The following is a 20,467-nucleotide window of genomic DNA, read 5'->3' on the forward strand; positions in this document are numbered from 1 at the left end:
AGGAAAAAAAATAAACATGAAGATAGTTGTAAGAAAATAAGACTGAAGGATATGTTGAAATGGTACGAATGCAGAATAGAGGTACTGAACATCACACCATAAAGACAAAAGCAGGTAACTGAAGAAGGATTGGCTATGTAAGTATGTCAAGACCTGAAATATCTGAGTTTATCGGCTGAAATAAGATTTGCTTGGTTTTCGACTGCTTGTACTGCAGAGCAATCTAGGAACAACATATTCCTAAGTGTCTTTAACGAAGTATTTACTGTGACTTCACTACATCTGTAAGCATAGGACAATGGTCACTAGCCCATTTACTTCAAGTAATGATTATTAAGATTAAAAAGAAAAAAAAAAGGTAAACTTCATTCCCAAATCTCGGGAACAGGTTTCAGTTTAAAAAAAGAGCACAGTTTCACCTGTTAATTCATCACACATAATCTAAAATGGCTATGCCAATTTTCAGTCAAACAATTTTACTCAAATCCTATTGTTAAAGTATTCAAAAACTAATTCTACCCTGTGGCTTTCTTGTTGTTACTTTAGAGGATAAATGTCCAAAGTGTCCTGCTTTGCCTTTTACTCATTTGATTGCTAATGAAAATCCCAGATTTAATTTTCAAGAGTGATTCAACAAATCTAAAGGATAGCCAGAGTCAAATGGAAGGAAAGGGAAAGCAAAAACAAACAAAAAAGAAAAAAGAATTAGTATAAAATATAAAGAAAGATCACAACAAATAATAAAAAGAAATATTGGAGGGGGGAAGTTTCTTCTTTTGGAAAACACCTCTCTTCCCTTCTTTAAAAAAACTGCTGTCATACTTAAGCCGCAGTTATTAATTCTCCTAGTGCAAGTCAGGTGACCAAACAAGCTAAATTTTAAAAAAATATAATACACTATACAGTCTTAATAATGGGCAGCTAAGAAACAAATATAGATGCAAAATTTGGTGGTCTGCATATGTTGGGAATTCTCATCAGCTTCCTCTGTTATATCTCCAAATAAAGAGGTCCGCATCCAGCGAGAGACAGTTTTCATGCGGTCAACTGGCAGCTGATAAACACTGAGAATCTTAAGCAGCACAGTCTTCCAGTAAGGGACCTCTGCTAGTGATTCTTCCTCATACAGATTTCAAGAGGCCTGGAAAGGACTGTCATACCTTTTAACATGTGCTTGAACTGAGCAAGAAGCTCTGCACGCTCAAGCTTACTTTCCAGCACACAGTTAAAAGAGCAAGGCACGCTTACAGAGCTTGTTATTCTAAAGCACTGATATCCCAAACATAGTTCGGGTGTCAGTACAGTGGTTTCAAGGTCTATGTCTGCCTACACGTGAATATACAGAAGATACACCTTCAGCCCCTCCTTTCCCCACTTCTCCTTTCTAGTCTGCCAGATTGTATTTCAGCCTCATAACTCTATACTCAGCATTTTGCTGCTACCTTCCACCTCCTCACCTTTATAGTCCCACCAAAGTCTTGCATTTTCCTCATATCCATAATTTAATTACACAAATTCCAGAAAAGAAATTAATTGTTTCTTGTAAGTTTCCAGCACATAAAAAAAGGCAGGAGTTATGTGCCATATTATGTGTTATGTTAGGTCAAAATTAACCACAGCATTTTAAAGAAGGTGTACCACTTGCAGAAAATATTGGTAGTCTGTAAGGATGCTCTGAGAACAGATCATCTGAAAAATTTAGTTGTAAAGATTTTGTTGTTTTATATACATATATGTATAAAAAACACATATAACATTATTATATTACTATCTCTTTATTTGGTAGGGCAGGGTTGTTTTTTTTCCCCTTTTACTCTATTTAAATTTTATAATGTAATATATGCAACTAAATGCACGTTTTTCCATAAGAGAATCAAGCCAGAGTCCTTCTTTCTTGTGTGAATTAAAGACAGGGCTTCCAATAGTTATTTATTAAACTGTTTGACCTTGCTAAATGCAGTTATGTTAACATCCCATTAATCACCTGTCATTAGCAGCTGCTACCCAGCAGAAACCTAGTTTCTTGAAGATGCCAGAGATATCCTAATTCAACTTTGGTTTTCTCTCAGAATCGCGCTTCTGCAGAGAACAGACAATTATAATAATTTGTGTCTATTCCTTCCATCATGCTGCTCGAAAAAATGAAGACATGAAAATGCTTTTGAAACCCTATTTAAGAGTAGGTATAGCAGCTTGGGCCTAGAAGAGCTAAATATTCTGCAAGTCCAAATTAAATGGTATCGGGAGTGACATGGCAACACAAATACCAGCTGATTATTTTTTTGGCTATGAAAAATCAAGAGATTGCAAAGTTTGACAGAGTAACTTCTCCTTACCTGCATTTTTTCAATCATCTCAAACAAGTCCACAGTCTGTGAAAAGGAAAAGACAACAGGAGAAAGGATTTAACATTTGCAAAAGCTAACGTTATCTTCTGTGGTAACCCAGATATTGAAGAAGCCAACAGCTCCTCCCATGTTTTGGCACAGAAACTACTTGCTCGCTGAAGACGAGATGGAATCGTTCTTCCTTAACTGATAGCATGGACAATATAACTGGCCAAATTGTCTTCAGCTTGTGTTGCAACAGCTTGACCTGGAACCTGATCGGACAAGTATCAGGAATTTCTCTTTCAATGGGTCAGACTACTGACTTGACAGCATAAGAAATGATTAAATGAACAAGTTTAGGATTCTCACACAGAAGTGAGCAACTATAGCTGTAACACATGCATGCACACAAGCTTGCTTTCAGTCACTCCTCCTGCTCAGCAGTTCAAGGCACATTCCAACCCTGAGCCAGAGGACGGTGGACTGCCTTTACCTTGTTGGAGACAGCAGGATCAAGAGCACATGGAAAGCCTTGGGTGGGAGAGTCTATAACATCACTGAAGCAGCACACCCCCTCCTCAGACCTCCTGCAAGAGACAGAGGCAGAAGGGGGGGGGGGGGGAAGAGACAGAGACAAACTTCTAACTTTTAAAGAACTCAAGATGCATGCGTGCTTGCCTGCAGTGCCTCCTTTACCTTCTGCTGTCTTCTGCTTACTGTTCCTCTCCCCAGACCACTTCTTGCCTATGAGGAAGCTGTCATTCCCTGCGAGATTCCCTCACCTGTCTTAACTTACCAGTTTCCACCTGCAAATGCCCTGGATATAAAAGCAAATATCTTCTGACCCTGACTGCTCTCTGTTCACATGCACTATTTTCCTCACAGTTGTCATGTAAGTGCATGATCTTTTTTGCCAAGTTCCTCCCCATCACAGATTTGCGGCAGAATAAAGATAAGTCTCACAGGAAGCTTTGGGATCAAATCTCAAAACTGAACCATATTAAGAGCTGGAAGTTCTGAGATATCACTGAAATCAGCACCTAAAGGACAGCCCCAGTTGCCACAGCCTGGGTATTAGTCTCCAAGTCAGGAACATAACAGAAGTGATGCTAGAACAGAACCGATACACCCTGCAGGAGAGATGCAGGCGCAGTTCTGTGTTACCACTGTTGGTAAAGCCAGCATGCACATTAGATGGGCTTTTGTCTGCACATCATCTATTGAAAATATTTTATTATTTTGGCCCTTGCTGGAGGAGCAGTGTATACAAATAGCAGCAGCACTTACTTGATTTCATAGAAAACAAAAAAATAACACAAACAATACATTGCAGTTTAAAAGACATATATTGCATTGCCTATTGCACAATGGACAATCTCACTGCTAGCTGCAGCTCTCTTACTGTTAGTCAATAAACTTTCCATGCCATTCACAGTTTTTACTAGCAGTCACAACTGAGGTTGAAGTCATGATGAAGGTCACATAGGTGGGGCTGGGAACAAAGCCCAGGTTTCTAATACAAGAGACAAGGCTCATCCATTTTGTAATGCAATCGTGAATATGTTTGCTATGTGATCATATAATGCAATCATGAAAGTTACCCTCTAGCTGTCAGATGCATGACTCCTACTGCTTCCATGCTAAGATATCAGTATCTGTAAGTCATGCAGACTCTTGCTCTGAAACTAGTGACTACATTCCCTGTTGTATGGAAGTATAATACATTTTTGTAATCACGAAGCTACACTCTATTAGAAGCTCCAAGAGTCTCTGTGTCCACCAATTCGCTGACAATTCACAATTTATTTTGGTAGCCCAATGGTATCATGTAACACGATCTACACAAAGCAACATAATGCTTCCATCCCACAATTTTCTCCTAAAACTCAAATGAGAAAGATCTGTGTAATGCATCTGAAGATTAAATCCATAATGTATATGGGAGGGAAGATATAGTAGTCTTGACATCCTCAAATAAATATTGGAATAGTTAGATAGCAAATGTATTTTAAATGAATATTAATATTATACCAACATATGCTTTATTTATCATCTTATTCATTTACTTGAAGCATGTTTGGGGCTAACAAAATTTACGTCCAAGGCAGTACATGAAAGAGTTTCATTGTTTCTTTCCAAAATCTGAAGTTTCTGTTCTGTTAACCTAAAAAAGTAAGAGCTTAGTTTGATAAATTCTCATTTTCAGAAACTAATCATCTCCAGAGAAGTGTTAATAGTAGAACTTTGTGCAACTGGATGCCCTGGGCTTTGTTGCATGCTCGAATCTTTTTGTTTGGCACATCACTAGTTTGAATCCTGAATCATTCAGCAGAGAACAGAACCCTGGCAGCTCCTACAGGAGGTGAATGTGGCCAGTCCTGCCCCTATTCTCTCACCATAAATTCATCTCTACACTTTAGACTCAACGGAGCACCTCATGCAGCAACTGCTCCTTACCATTCAATCCTAGTACAGTTCTATTGTCAAAATGACTCCAGCAGATGCCAAAATCACAGGTCTTATCATACATTTAGAGATGTTCTCAATTCTGTAATTATCCCAGATTAAGAATGTGCTGAGGGACTCTAAAAATCAAGGAGAATGACTTAGATTTTATGGTATCTTTTATGAAATACCACAAAAATTTGGAGGCATTGTAACTATTGCTTGAAAATCCATTTGTGAATTTTGAACTTCTGGAATGAAAAGCACTAAGCTTTATAGAAAGAGAACATACTTCTTTTCAGACTGGAACTTCAAACTCTTTGACCACAGAAAAGCAGAATATCATCCTTCTGAAAAAGAAAAGCAATTCTGCAGACTAGGAGAGGAATCTGTATGTGCAAACGTATACTTGTTGAAGCTTTATTTTTAGAAAATGGCAACAAGGGGAAGAAGAGGGCCTGGAAAATGCTGAAGACTAAACCAGGATTTTACTAGTGCCAGTGACCACTGCATTAATTTCAAGCAGGTAGCCAAACTAAAAGTAGGCACTGTTGATCTTCTGCTAAAGACTCCACTCTCAATTCTGAAATGGTGCAAGAAGCACCTTTGCGGGACCTCTAAGCCACTATCTCCATACACACAACTTGGCTCACATCCTGTATTCCTGTCTGGCAGCATCCTCTGCTATTTCAATCCTGGGATGTCTCTATACTGCTCTCTCAAAATCATTCCCATCTTCTATAGCTGAGCCAGTTCAATAACCAAGTCGATGCAAGTATTTGTTCTGAGAAAAACACAAATTGGCATTGACAGACTTCATGTGTCCTCTCATCCATCTTTCATAAGTATTCCAGAGGTAGAGGACATTTGTTGCACTCTGAAGAGACAAGTGCCCCAAATCCTCAGGTAACTATTTTCTTGAAAGTTCATAGGGAAACAGGTGTACAGCTATTATAAAAACATTTGCTAATCTGGAAGCCTTCCAGTAGGACAAACAATGCTGAATGATTAGCAGGTAATTATGGAACAACAGCCAGTATGGTAACTGGTGTCCCAGCCTGATGAGCGATTCTTGCAATGAGACACTGGTATGTTTTTGAAATCACTCACTAGAAGGGACAGGCAATTCAGAAAAACTGAATGTAATTTGAAACAACAAGAACAGGCCTGAAATGTTCATAAGGAAAATTCTGGGCAACCACTTCCCTTGAGCAACAGCTTCTGCTCTTTCAGTCCCTTGTTTCTCCCTTAGGAAGACATATTTGCTCTGCCAAGTACGATTTTTAGGTATTCAGTGAAGACAGCTGAAAATATGACACGAATTGCCTTACTCTACTACTAACACCAGTACATAAAGAAACTGCAGCTTTGAATTTTGCTCACACACAGATTTCTAAAATTCAAGAAATTATCAAGCCAGAACTAGTAAAAAGAAGCAACTACTACAGATGAGACGCACTTTGCTCACAGCTGGTCACAAACTTTTCTGCCCACAGACTCCGACTTCCAGTTAGGAACCTCACTTCCAGCTGCACTGCCCTTTCTGACTGGGGGGGGGGGGGGGGGGGGGGGCGCGGCAGAGCAGCTATTGCCCCCCCGTGAGAGCCCCTGCTCCGACACATGGGCATCCGGATTTCCTCGGTCCCCTCTTGTACCGACAAAAAAGGTGGGCAGGGGATGGAAAAGGCCCGGAGAACCCAGCTGGCTCTCGCTCCCCACCACGTACAACCCTGCAGTACGGGAGAAAGGAGAACGCCAGGCACCCGCACTCCCACCTCCTGAGAAGTCCAACCTGGAGCTCATCCGCTCCCGGGGAGGCTGGAGAAAAGCAAGCGAGCCTCACTCGCCCCCTCTCTCCCTTCACCAAGAGAGCACCCGCCCGCCTCACTCGCCCGCCTCCTCCCGACCAGAGCGCGGCCCAGAGCGGGAGGGACCGCGGCAGCTCCGCGACGCTCCGCCGGCAGCGAGGCCAGCCCCAAAGCCGGCCCCAGACCTGCCGGGCTGGGGCACGGCCATCACCTTCCACCTCCTCAGCTCCCCGCGCTTTCGGGCAGCCCGTGAGGCTCTTCCTCCTGCTCCCCCCACACGGCAGCGGCCGGGGGCGACACTCGCTGCAGCGCTTCGTCCCGGGCGCCTCCAGCCGCTCCCCTGCCCCGTCCCCGGGCTGCCGGGGGACAGACAGGGCCGCCCGGTACCAGTCCCGGTACCAGTACGTACCCTCCGCAGGCTCCTGCAGGGAAGCCATGCTGCCGGGAAGACATACCGCGCTGCTCCGCTGAGTCAGCTCCCGGGTTCCCGCCTCGGGAGCTTCCTCTCCTCCTGCCTCGCCATGGAGAAGGGTACCGGGTCCCTGCAAAGCGCCGGCTCCCGCCCCCACCCCTCCTCTGCCTCCCAAGCCGAGCTTCAAAGGAGACACGGCAAAGGGCACCTCACGGCTGGGACCGGGCCCCAGCCGCGCCAGGGCGGGCAGCGGCACAGGGAAACGACGGAGAGAAGAAGAAGAGATGGAGGAAGATGAGACAATGGGAGATGGGGTGATGACTTCTGCCCTTCCTCTGCTGTGGAAGATCAGTTTCCCTTACACCCCCCCTTTCTGAGGGATCCATGGGCAGTGGGCAGCCCGCGGGAGCTCTCTGCTGGGACACCTGAGCCGAGGAAGCTGTGCTCTGGGTTGTCGGTGATACGAGGCAAGCAGAATTGGACAAGAGCAGAGGGGTCCCTTACTCACCTCTGCTGTAGAGTAAGATCTCCCTGAGCTCAGTATCCAGTGAGAAAAGTGAGCATCATGGCAATCCTCTGCAACTTCCCATTCCTTTCAAGGGAAGTCTAAAGAGATACCAAACTCACTAGCCTTTGGTATTTGGAGCTGATGTACATCAAGCACTACAGAGATTTGGCACTACATCCCCCTTACGAAGTAGCTCACTGATCTAACATGTAAGCTATTGCCTAGGGAAGCTCAAATTTTGAGGGGTCAGAAACCCCTCACATGTATGTGTGTTTACTCATCGATAGATTGTCATTCCTGATAAAAACTGAGGATGAGAACACAGTCTTGCATTGCAAGAGCATGCATATACTTGTGTTTAAACAAGAACACAGACCTTTTGTGTGCATGTTTTTTCTGTGATTCTCAATTTCATCCCACAGGATGATGTAATGTTTCCTTTTTACATCAAGACCTATAAAGACCTTACCCCAAGTGTCAGCCTCACGCTGGATTTGTTCTAATTCATGAAGGGGATGGTAAGAAACATAGAATGAGAGACAGAATTTGCAGAGGAGCCAGAGAGATAGGAAAAGATGCAAAGGAAGAGTGAAAGCAGAATGCAGAGAGACCAGACAGAAAATATGAGATAGCCGATACAGACGGGTAAAAAAGAAAAATAGAGAAAGCAAGCAACTACATCAAAGTTTTAGTTTTAGCGTGGCAATTTCATCCTAATGCTTCCTATAAATTCTACTCATGAACGACTTGGATAGAAATGATTATGGGGGTTTCAAGGTCTGTGGGTGGTAATAGAGACTGTAAGGACTAAGGAATCAATCAGGGTAGGTGACAACTTTGAATGGATGAAGAAAGGATCCACTTGCTGGTTTTAGGAACTTGGGTGGAAGCCAGGTGTTTCCATTTCTTCTTGTCTACCCTTTTTTGGCCCAGCAGATTTGATGATGGAGTTTGGGCTAACTCATACAGTCCACGTCCTTGCTCCAACCTGAACACCTTCCACACCAGTCCAGGGCACTGAAGACAGCAGCTGCTCTCCGTACAAGCAGTTCTTACTCATTCACCTGAGTCTCTGAGCAGAGATGTGATTGGGCCAAGGCAAAGACCAAGCTTGCCACTTCTGCTGCATCCAGGAAGGAGGAAGAGAGATTATTTTCTGCTGCTAGAGAGGGTTGCCAACAGTAACTACTGCCCTCCCCCATCCCAGGGTCATTATCAGCAGCAATGGCAAGCCTAGCTACGGTGAAAGCTAAGAGAGGCCCGGGTCTTTCTGCCATTCTTTGGCAGCTTGCCACTGCAGACAAGAGCCAACTTTGTTCACATTCAAAACCACACTAGGCTCAGCTTTCATTTAACTATCTCACAGCTTTACCTAACCTCCTGTGCAGCTCCAGTTGTGTACGAAGTCCTCAAGACCCACCAGCAAACAATTATTAAATACCCTAATTACTATTCTAATTAGCCTCTTTAGCAATAATCATATGAATAAATCACTTCCACATACAAGCAAATCACAGGCTTTACTGTTCCTCAACTTATAATCAAGCTAACAATTCTTACTATTTACACAGCTGATGCAATAATATCATCTAATTTAAGGCTTTAGTTGTACTAAGTAGATTCAGTTCCTATTGATACTTGCATTCGTATATGACTAATTCTGTGTACTTATAGTCTCATATTGTAATCCATATATTTGTCTATATTTGCATAGATCGTTATACATTTTATAGTTACTGTGTGTTTTAGGGACTAGGACACAAGTTTCTGTTCTTTCAGGTATCCTTATTAGTATGTTAATATATGTATTACAGTAATTGGTATCTATACCTTTTGCTATGTATTTTTCCAGTTTTTAACATAATTTTTTCATTCTTATAACTGTATTAGCATTTTATCTTGCTGACATAGGAAAAGTCTGTATTAGGTGTAACACATAAACTGATCTCTGAAATTTTATCAATTATTTGAGTCATCATAAGAACATCAGAAGCTCCACAGAAGCTGCGCAGTACCACATAAACACAGCAGCATATCCTTCAATGGTAAACTCTTCAGGGCAGAAACTGTCTTTTTTTTCTGTGTTACTACAATATCACACTTGGTCATCACAAACTCATAGATGCACCCACAGATAGAAACATACATGTTTTCACGTCAGCTGTTTCCACAGGTCTATGCACACAGCTTCTAAATATAGTACTGAGTGTGCACAGACAGCACCTCCCACTGCCCACTTGGACTCATCATTTTATGTCAAAGATTGACAGAATCAGGGTGGGATTCCTTTGAGTCTGGACAGACCCTCTTTCGTGCCCCTCCATCTCTTCAGTTTGTCTCATTTCCTACAGACATCCGCTCTCCCCACCTCCTCTCTCTCTCTCTTCCCCCCCCCCCCGCCCCGGCCCCCAGCCCCGAACTGCTTCTCTACACAATGATGCAGTATAGCACAATGTCTTTTAAAAAGCATACAGCCCCTTTCCCTGCTGAGGCTGAAACTGCCCCAAGGTCCATCTATTACACAACGCCAAGCAAGCAGCAGAGAAGATCTGGATCAACCCTCCCCCAGCTATCTTTGCTCCCATTCCTTCTAGACAGAAAATATATTTAATTGGCATTGCAGGCAAGATGAGAATAAAAGCAGCTAAGCTGTTCATCCCCTACCTGAGCAAGGATCTCTCATCCCCAGCTGGTGAGCGGATGGAGACAGGGAACCCAGCTGCTCTCCTTTCCTTGCACTATCAATTATTCACGTATGTTGCAGTGTCCTCCCTCTCCCTCCCTCCCTTTCTCGTCCGCTGCCCCCACCTGCAGATGAATGGAGATCGAGCAGGTCAGTGCTGTCGTACTTGAAACTAGAGATCATTGTCGATTGAACAGCCAGCTCGTGGAGCAGCTGTGCTCTTAAGCAGAGAAGCTTGGTCCTAGGGGAAGGGGCCAGACTGGCAGCTCCATAGGTGGAGCATGGGCAGCTCTGTACACCCACATCAGGCTCCCTGCACTTCTAATCCCAGACCTGCATGGATGACCTTTAAAAATTAGAGGGTTTTTTTCCACAGGAAAGCACATTTTTTTAGTCCTTTCAAGTATAATGTCAGTTATTTGGTGGCACTGAACTGGGTCAAGCGGATTCACGTATATAGATCAGAGTAGGAAGCAAAGTAGCAGACTGAAAAAATCTGAAAAATGCTTACATAGTACTGACTTCGTCCCATAGCAAAGGCACTGAAAGAGGATAATCTGAGGGGACAGGATGAAATGGTACTTTCTGAAAATGCTTTTGCTAATCATGAGTCATGATACTGATCTGTGGATTGGAATGATTGTTCAGTCACAATTTTTGCAGATAACTAAAGAATTTTCTATGTGGTACCAGTCTTAGGCAATGGTAAAATGAGTTCTGGCAGACCTAGGGGAAGGCGTTTAAAGCATTTTGCCTCTGTAGTGGGCCACTACGTAAAATTGAGTGAGTGTTTTACATCTGTCCCAGAGCAAAATTAGGTTTAATTCCCAGGCCAAATTAACCACTCCATTTTGCACTGGGTAACTCAGCCTGACTCATTCTGGTCCCATCAGTCTGCTGGGGGACCTTCTATTAGGTCATCTCAAACATCACAGTAATTTCTTCTGTCAATTCTTCCCATGACCATAACCATGGCAGAGGCACCACAGAGACAAAAGAGCAGCATACTAGGGTGTTCAAACAGTAGGTCATAATTGGCTTTTCTGCCTTATTTAACTTTTCCCATATTTTGAAAAAATATCTGCAGGAATTTTACCAGAAGTAAATAAAGAGTTTCCTGAAATTAGATTAAAAATAAAGTGCCTAATAAAAAATTGTTAGCATTACTACCTCAGCTGTGGGTAAAACTCCTGTAAACCAGCAACTCTTTTTAAGAGGGCACTGTGATTGTTTGTATCTACAATTGTTTTTAATTATGTTCTTCTTTTCAAAACTTCACTGTCTCGGTTTAACCACAGCCGGCAACTCAGGCCCACGTAGCCACTCGCTCACTCCCATCCCACAGCGGAATGGGGAAGAGGATCAGAAGGGTTAAAGTGAGAAAACTCATGGGGTGAGATAAAGACAGGTTAATAGGTAAAGCAAAAGCCACACATGCAAGCAAAGCAAAGCAAGGAATTCATTCCCCAGTTCCCACCAGCAGGCAGGTGTTCAGCCATCTCCAGAAAAGTAGGGCTCCATCACATGTGGCGGTGACTTGGGAAGGTTACTTCCCCCATCCTGCCAGGAAGGAGTGAGCGAGCAGCTGCATGGTGTTTAGCTGCTGGCTGGGGTTAAACCACGTCAACTCATGGATCAAACTTTGCCAAATTTTTCTCCACAATTATGCAGGCTAGAAATGTTTTATTTAAAAAAAAAAAAAAAAAAGTCAGCACCTTTTTGTTTTCATATGAGCATTGGAACCAACAAGTTCTATAGATGGAACAACAATGAATTTCCCATGGATTTGTTTTGTGTAGTTGTTCCAGGTCTAAGAACCCTGTCTGAATCTGCTGGAGCACTTACAAGACCCTTCTCTTGTGCTGAATCTTTGATGAGGTTCACTTTGCAACCTTTCCCTCTTTTGTGACATTTATGGAAATTTTTTTCGTGGTTAATGGTTTTAATTAAGTTTATAGGAACCTTTTCTCTGAGATAAGAGAACAAATTACCTTTGAGATAATTATCAAAGACATATCAGAGATAATTATCAAATTATCAAAATATAATTTAGAGAAAATTATCAAATTAACAAATTATCTTTGAGACCTCGATCCCCTAATCTTGGTAGAAGATAACTATTCCAAAGGTTACTAAGGAATAATGGCATACAGACACCCACGTAGACTGTCTAAAATATGTTTTGTTTCCTGAAAAGTAGGCTAAGAACAAAGTACAATAAAACTCAATAAAAGTAAGAAAACTGGCATTTTAAATATTAGAAAAGCAGTCGTGTTCGGCTTTTCAGTAAACAGCAGATATCAATACTTGTGTATCTACCTACAGATACAGGACCATAAATTTATGCATATTATTCTGAATATTAGACTCAAACTGGACTTATTGTATGACTATTCTGGTATCTTACAATTTAAAATTAGTATTATTCATAACCTGATTAATGAAATTATAACCTCCTGCCATTCCTACAAACCTTTAAATCACCCTTAGATTATAAATTGACTACGTCTTCAAATTTGTCTATAAAGAATCTAGAAGAAATTGTTTCCATATAAGTACTAACACTTCACATTTCCTTGCCACCTTTATTTGAAAATCTCACAATACGTTATTGATACTGGTTCCCATTATTACTGCTGTTCCACAGACAGATAAACTAGCACAGAGAGATGAATTCTCACTGTCACCCAGGGCCAGGAAAAGCAAACAGAGCTCACAGTCCATCAGTACAGTTGCATAAACAGCTTGCGACAGCTGCATACCATGCTGCCACCAGGACGGTCCCACTTGGATCATCCTGAATGCTAGTGCTGGTCCAATGAAGAGGACTGGAATAAGTGGCCAGGGATGGAAATGGGAGACGGCAGGACTCCCTTTTTTGCAAGCAACGCTAATTTAAACAGACCCATGAAACGATATCATCAGTCTCCTGGCAGAGCCCCTAGATAACAACTCAATTTATTTTCAAGCTTTGACCAAAGTCACCTGCTAGTAGAACTTAATGATATGAGAGGTATTTATTAATTTATCTGATTGTTAGTACTGTATGAATTGGGGGGAGTTTTTGGCAGTGTAACTCTGGATATTTGTCAACAGGGAAAATTCATATGGATGGAAATTATGGAATTCCTTGCTAATTTCAGAGATGCCTAGAATGGCCACGATTCAGAAAAGAGGAAGTATCTCCTCCACAGAAGTGACTTCTAGGTTCTCATGTATGTGTACAGCAGAAGGACAAGAGGTAACATTCAGGTTCCACCAAGGAAAATTTCAGCTATATGTAAAGAAAAATGCATTCCTCCTATGAGAGTGGTTCAGTACTGGGAAGAAGTGCCAAGAGAGCCTGAGTAATCTCCATCCTTGGAGATCTTCAGAAGATGTATGGACAAGGCCCTAAGAAACCTTTTCTAGCTTTGACATTTTTCATTTTGTGCAGAGTAGTTGACCTAAATGAGACCTTTCCATCCTAACTATGATTTTACTCCCTGCATGTTAGAACACCTGTGGCATGAAACATTCAGAAGCTCAAAGTTGTTTATTTCAGTATGAAATGTAAGAGCTTCAAGTTCTGCAGTGTATCAGATGATAACCAAGTTGAAATTCTTCACCACCAGTTTCCACCCAGAAGTCATCAAGTTTTCTCGTAATTCAGCAGGTAAAAATTTTCTTGGTATACGTGAGAGCACTCTGTAAATCAGAGAGAGTTTGTAGCATCCAGCAAGTCTTGCCCTGGAAGTATATCTCAGGTGCTCAACAAGAGGATAACTCAGGCAGAGGGAAAACGTGAGACGTGAGGACAGCTCTAGTAGAGGAAGGTACTCTAACAAGCCCATATTTTGCAAACAGTAATGCATTATCTATATAATAATCATGCCTAAGAGAAAGGACTTAGTTCCTGGGCTTTACTGCACAATTAACTTCATAATTGGCTTTAACTAATAATTTTAACAAAGAAAAGCTTTCTTTATATTCTGTCAGCCCAGTCCCTCAAAAACAGTAATGCATGGATATACAAAGCCACTTAATGTCCATGTGAAATCAAGGCAGAGAAGTGAAAGGATTGCCAGGGTCATGTTAAAACAGACGGATGGACAGACTTTTTTGACAGCAGCAAGGCAGATCATTAGAGTGAGAAAAGGCTGAAGATACATAGGTGAAGATACAGGCCTTGCCTGGGTTGGGTCAACAAGTTTTACAGTTTGCAGCAATGAAATGGTATTCAAACAAGGGGAATAATAGCAGTCTAATCAAAACTGAAAGACAGGGCACACACGCAAAGTTTTTGTGCTATGTATGTACCCACAAGTTTCCAATCTGGCACTGGGACTGCTAGAAAGATGCACAGGATGGGGAGGAAGGGAGGTCAGACTCGGAGGGAGGTAGTGCAGGTGAGAACAACAGGGGAATGTCTGGATGGAAAGGCAATTGGTCAATTAAGTTTCTTTTGCAGAATTAGGGATAAAGCTGCTCTCAACTTCTCTCTGTCCAGATAATCCAAACCAGCTGGGATTATTCCCCACAAACATCTCCCAACATCCTGAAACTCTGAGGGGAGCAGAAGGGGTTAAAGCAGCCTGCAGCACGAGGGGCGGCAGGGAGCGGCCCCTGCCAGGCCACCTCAAGCTGGGGAATCCCTGGCGGTAGACACCACCAGCCCAGGGCCCCCTCCTCTGGCAGGAGCCCCCCTCCTTTGGGAGCGTTCCCGGGAAATGAGAAAGATGCCGCGGCCCCTTTAAGAGCGGGAGCAGCGGCTTATTAGTGTGGACGGCACGATCCACTGCGGTGCGGCAGCGGGCGGGGAGCGGGAGCATCCGCACACTCCCCTGCCCTAAAAATGTTAGGGAAAGCCGACGGGACATACACCCCGAGGTACGAAAGTTCACTTATAAATACACGAGGGGGTGAGGAGTCCGTGCTGCTAATCTCTCAGACTTCATCAACACCTGGAATGTTGTGAAATTATGAAACATTTCTGTTCTCTTTCTCAGCGAAGGAGGCTGCAGAAGAGCTCAGTAAGATCTCGGCCCTATTTGCAAGGCACAAAATAAGAGTCGGTCTCCACTCTCAAAAAAATTCGTTCTCCAAGAGACCTGCAATGAGCCAAGGGATTTGCTTAAAGTTACAGCCGAAAGGTTTGTAGCAACTGGAAATTTAACTGAGATTACCTGAATCAGAAAGCAGTTACAAGAACAGTCTCCTTGCTTCCCCTCTCCTTGCTATTACTTCTCAATAGAAGAAAAACATGAAATACAGTGCCTTTCTTTAACTACGGGAAAGGGAGGACATTGTTACTTACTTGAATCAGGGCAGTAAACAAACAATATGCAGACTGTTCACAATTACTGTCTCAGGAGAATTTCATCAAAAAGCACCTATGGATTATTCCACAATGACAAGCCACAAGGAAAGATGGTTTATCCAGAGCATTAGGAGACAAAATAATGGATCATTGATTTGTTAACCAACAAGGACACATAAAGAATAAGGAGAGTCTAGTAGTGTAAGTAATTACAACAGCAGAGAACAGCTGATACTTGCTTTGGCAAATACTTAGCACATATAACATCTTAAAAAGAATCACTTCATGATATTCAGTAAGAAAACGTCTGCACTTAGTAACCATACACTAACTCTAAATACCCAGAAAATCAATTAATGAAGAATGTTAGGGACATTTCGCTTGTGTGAATGGCTAAATATATATATCCTCCTGTGTTTGTACAGTACCTATCACAACAGGACACAATTGACATGTGTGGGCTGTACAGTATAGGTGCAAATATATTTATAAAATACATAATATATTCTACCAGTCCTGCAGTAAAAACTAAATCTATGGTTTAAAGTTTACTTATTATAGAGAAGTGCTCCCTAAACATTTTGGAGTACTGTCAGACAACACGTCTCACAAAACAGCGTTTCCGTATCAAACTTAAATGACGGAACGACTAAGGAACAATGATTCTGTGGCCTAGCTTGTTAAGCACCTCACTGGCCTGGATAGTGCTAAGAGGACAAACAACTGAGCACCACTGGAAAATGAGCCTGCATAGCGTACTATGAATAGTATGAATCCAACAGAATTCCTAGACTGCAGGGTACTGAACTGCTGTCACAAAAGAAATCCCAATAGATGGCAGTGAAATCAGCATGGGATAAAAAGCATCCAGCCATTCTTTGACAGCAAGTGACCACTTGGCTGGAATAGGAAATATCCAGCAATTTCTAAACTGCTATAAATTGTAGACCTGAAACAAAGAATGGCAGCAATGCTTTGGTGACACATAAAACCAAGAACAGGAAAATCCAGCAATCTTCTAACAGCAAGTAGAGCTGCACAAACTAAAGTATAATGAAAGGAGGGCAAAATGTTTTCTTCCTTTCAAAGAACATTAAGAATTGATGAATATACTGATATAACTGATGTAAATATATTCATGGAATGAAAGGCAGAACTATAATCAATTGTGGGGCCCTACCAAAATGAGGAAAGTTAGATTTGTTAGGCAGTAAATATTTATATTGTGCTAGTGCTTAAACCCCAGCTGGCTCAGTGTGAACACTACAGAGAAAACTCAGAAGGGTCAACAGCTAAACGAGAGACTTTAGGAACAGCAACAACAATCAATTACTCTCTCATCCTGAATAGTTTTTCATAGGTCTCCATTTAGAGAGCCACAGTTTACATGAAGCCTTGCTTTTGTCTTTGGTTTGTTTGGAAACATGTTTACAGTCAGATTCTACACTTCTTGTCTGACCTACCAGTTTCAAAACAACCTGTAAGAAAAACATTCAGTCTGCAAATAATTAACAAAATATAAAACAGAAGCATTAAAAAAAAAAATCTCTGAAAAGATCTCTAGATGGGTTTTAATGACTCATATTTTGGTCTTAATTACATTAAATAAGCCATACATAGTTTGCATGGAAAAGAACATATTTCTGCCTTCCCCAGCCCCATGATGAAGTGTGTTGATCTGCTAGAAACTCATGTTGCCAGCGTCATATACTTGAGGTTTGGAATTTTAGAAATTGTGAGACAGGCTTAGCAAAGTTCACTGTAGCTGGGCTGCCACACAAGGACACTTCAGGGTAGGGTGGCAAAGGGAAAGCAGCAAGCAGAATCAAGAGATGCAGAAAACTGTAGTACTCAATATAAGCAAACACCTGTCATGGATTTTGCATAAATAAAGATCAGTTCATCATTTGGCCTTTACAGTGCTCATAGGAAATTGAACAAATCACCTAAAGGCTACAATTCTTCTTCACCTCCACACATTCCTCATTCTGCCCTATCCCCTACTTTGCAAATATCATTTCAAGAACAGCAGATGAACATGATATTGCCAAGAAAGCAGAGGAGTCAGCCGTCATCGTGAAGGTCCTTTATCTTCTCTTCAGATGGCCAAATGTACATCCCATAGCAGTGGCAGGAGTAGAAATTTAGGAAGCCTTGATGATGGTCAAAGTTGTTGCTGAGTAGCTTAATGAGCAGGAGAATCAGGGTAAAAGCAGCACCACCATGTATCAAAGACTTGGAAACTTCATCAATGCCAATGGACAATTGGAGACTTTGTCAATATCAGTAGATCTACAACCAGGTGTGGACTGGAAACTTGGGAGAGATCTAGGTGTTACACGCTGCCACATTTTCAAGCATGAGAAGTACAGGGTCATATGACAGTGATTCTCAGAAGAGACTATTATTCCTTTTTTGGAATCAAGCAAGACAAAATTTGAAGGGAGCAGGGAGGAACAGAGGCGGCAGTGGACAAGAATATATATACTTCGTCAGCAGTTCCAACATATTCAAAGAAGTCTCTTCAATCAAAACTACGATCTCTCATGTACCAAGTGTCAATATGAGCTTTTCAAATAGTCAACACTGTCTCCTGAATCACTCTGACATCTTTCATCTGGAAGGGATTTCACAGAACAGTCTTATGAATCAGAGGTTGCCAGTAGCCAGTAGACTTGACAACTCTTCTCAAGAAACAGTGGCACCATCACATGGATCATCTTTGACATCAAATATGACTTCATCCAACACAGATGTCCATGAACTATGACCGTTCTATCCTGAAATTCTCCCTTCATGGGCAATCTTCTCACATTCACAGAAAGACCCTTTGCAACCAGTCTTCACTCTTCTCATGAGTACAGACACGCTGTGGAATAAGCAGACTTGCACAGTTATCACTGTTAATAAATTCTGTCAAAGCCGTCAGTTCAACCAGATATACATTTAGTTCCACACATTTCATGTCCTGTTTTTTTGTCGCCTACAGCGAACAACAAAGCTATCTCTCAGCAACAGAAGTCTTGATAAAACAGAGTTCCCCTTTACAAATAATAGGAGTTGCAGTATCACTACTGCTGCTGCCTCAGGAGAAAGCAAAAGTGGTGTATTGCTTTCACAGCACTGATTTTACAAACAGCAGCCTGGTCTGGCAGTGATGTGGCACGGTGTTCTTTATGACACTGTTCCTGCAGCTGATGGCTGACCTCGGAAACAGTAGTTCACCCCACAGGAAAAAACATACAAAACATCTTCACAATGCCATGCTAGAATGTACCAGGATAACAATTCAGATGCCATACAAACTGCAATACTACAGGGCACGATCACGGCACATACCAGAAATTCACTATGATGTGCTCTTGCTAATTTGGCAGCATCCATTAGAAATGTAAATCCATGTCAGGACTGGATAAAACCTGTACGTATCACTAAATAAACTGTCATCTCGCACATTGAGGAACCATGCTAAGATAAAAGCGACGTTCTTATCAGCTCATGTGTCTATTTGCTTTCATAAAGAAACAAAGAAAATGCTCTTTTACTGACCCCTGTGAATGACTATTTGCATGGATGTAACTGAAATGTAACACTCATTTTTCCTCAGACAGAGAAAGGATCCACATCGAGCTTCCTCTCTCTTAGGTGTGTTCCCTTTATGACACATGGCTGGACCAAAATGCAGTGAAAACTAGTGCTAAAACTAGCGCTGAAACAAAGTGTTGCCTTTGAATGGAGAATATCTAATGAAACAAAAAAAGGATCACTGTTATAAATCTAGTTTTCTAGCAAAAACTGCCTTTATTAAAATAGATTTGACTAATTTTTTTTCTCTCTTATTTCTTTTCTTAAAAAGTTCTCTCTCTCTGGCCTTCTGTACTTGAATTGCTGTTCTGGGGCTTTGTCACACTTGCTTTAGACTATGAGCACCTTAGGCTGGGAACAGGCGCTGAGGAGCCCATGGGATTCTGCACCACATTTGCTATAAAGGACAACGCTCAAAGAGTGACCAGTACCAGTAACAGCAGTGTACTCTTTTTCTCCAAAGCACAGCTCATCAATAAAATAGTTAAGTGAGCTCTTTGTCTGGCAATACCTCCCCCATTCTCCCACCCCACTATTTACTGAAAGAATTGGAAGAAAGTGCAACATTATACAACAGGAATGTAAGAACACCTCGAGGAGAGAGGCTGTGGGTCCCACCAGCGACAACGTGCAATGCCAAATTCCTGCTCAGGAAACTACATTCTCTGACAGTAATTTCAACCTCTTTCTCCTCCTCTCATGCCCATTACTTTTCAGTCCACAGTTATTTAGTGTTACAGTGAGTTGCATACAGTCACAGAATTCCAACACAAGGAGACTATATTTCATTGTTGGGTGGTAATTCCCAAATATTTCAGGTGTGGTTCCCTAGCAGAACCATCTAGTGCTGTTGAAAGGAAAAGGCCATCCCCCTATTCTTCAACACAGAAATAGGCCATGAAGTCCTTTTTCCTCTCTTGTGGCCACACTGGCACTTCCTGCATGGTTTTGTGACTGTTAGTTTACTAACCCAAGATAAAATAGCTCTTTTTTTCCTTTTTACTTGGTTATTTTTATGCCTTGTTAGCAATTCAGAACATGCCAGGGAGGGCGCATGTCAGGCTCCAGTGCATAACAGGTTTGGCAACATAAGCAGCAAGAATATGTGGCTAGAACCAGGGAGGAAGATAGGGAACAGGAACTCTGTGGCAATTACACGTTAACTTTTTTCACTGCATCTTTTATACTTTGGCTGAAAACTTTCCCATTCTGGAATGGTGAAATTACCTCTGGAGAAAAGGAATGCGAACACTGCTCTGTAGTAAAGCAGCCCAGTGTATACAGGTCTTATTTTCTCTTATTTCCAGAGACACCTAGTACAGTCTAGAATGATAGCAAATGATCTTCCTGTGTTCTTTTAACCATTCTCAATGGATTCCTTAATTTCATCTTGAAAC

At 42.0% G+C, this 20,467-nt stretch overlaps 1 protein-coding gene and 1 long non-coding RNA gene across 9 annotated transcripts in view; one reads left to right on the forward strand and one right to left on the reverse strand.

Annotated features, from left to right (window-relative positions):
- The window catches only part of LOC104638357 (rap1 GTPase-activating protein 1), a 53,122-nt gene extending 42,846 nt beyond the window's left edge, over window positions 1–10,276 (reverse strand). For 2 of the 8 annotated variants that reach the window (XR_012837181.1, XR_012837182.1), the window contains exons 1-3: window positions 6,993–7,308; window positions 2,824–2,917; window positions 2,337–2,372 (exon numbers count right to left, since the gene is read on the reverse strand). Coding sequence is in view for 5 of the 8 variants with exons in the window: in XM_075762965.1 (XP_075619080.1) it covers window positions 2,337–2,372; window positions 2,824–2,917; window positions 6,993–7,036 (174 nt within the window). In the remaining 3 variants the exon portion in view is untranslated. Of the gene's footprint in view, window positions 1–2,336; window positions 2,373–2,823; window positions 2,918–6,992; window positions 7,311–10,167 lie in introns of those variants that run through there. The other 6 variants (XR_012837187.1, XM_075762952.1, XM_075762931.1 and 3 more) reach the window with 4 other exon arrangements.
- Window positions 10,277–14,959: 4,683 nt separating this feature from the next.
- LOC142603306 (uncharacterized) lies at window positions 14,960–19,279 on the forward strand. The gene is made up of 3 exons (XR_012837197.1): window positions 14,960–15,055; window positions 15,175–15,318; window positions 19,093–19,279. It is a non-coding gene; the product is annotated as an uncharacterized LOC142603306 (long non-coding RNA).
- Window positions 19,280–20,467: the final 1,188 nt, after the last annotated feature.

The sequence above is a fragment of the Balearica regulorum genome, chromosome 1 (genome assembly GCF_011004875.1).
Source record: "Balearica regulorum gibbericeps isolate bBalReg1 chromosome 1, bBalReg1.pri, whole genome shotgun sequence".
NCBI classification, from domain to species: Eukaryota; Metazoa; Chordata; class Aves; order Gruiformes; family Gruidae; genus Balearica; species Balearica regulorum.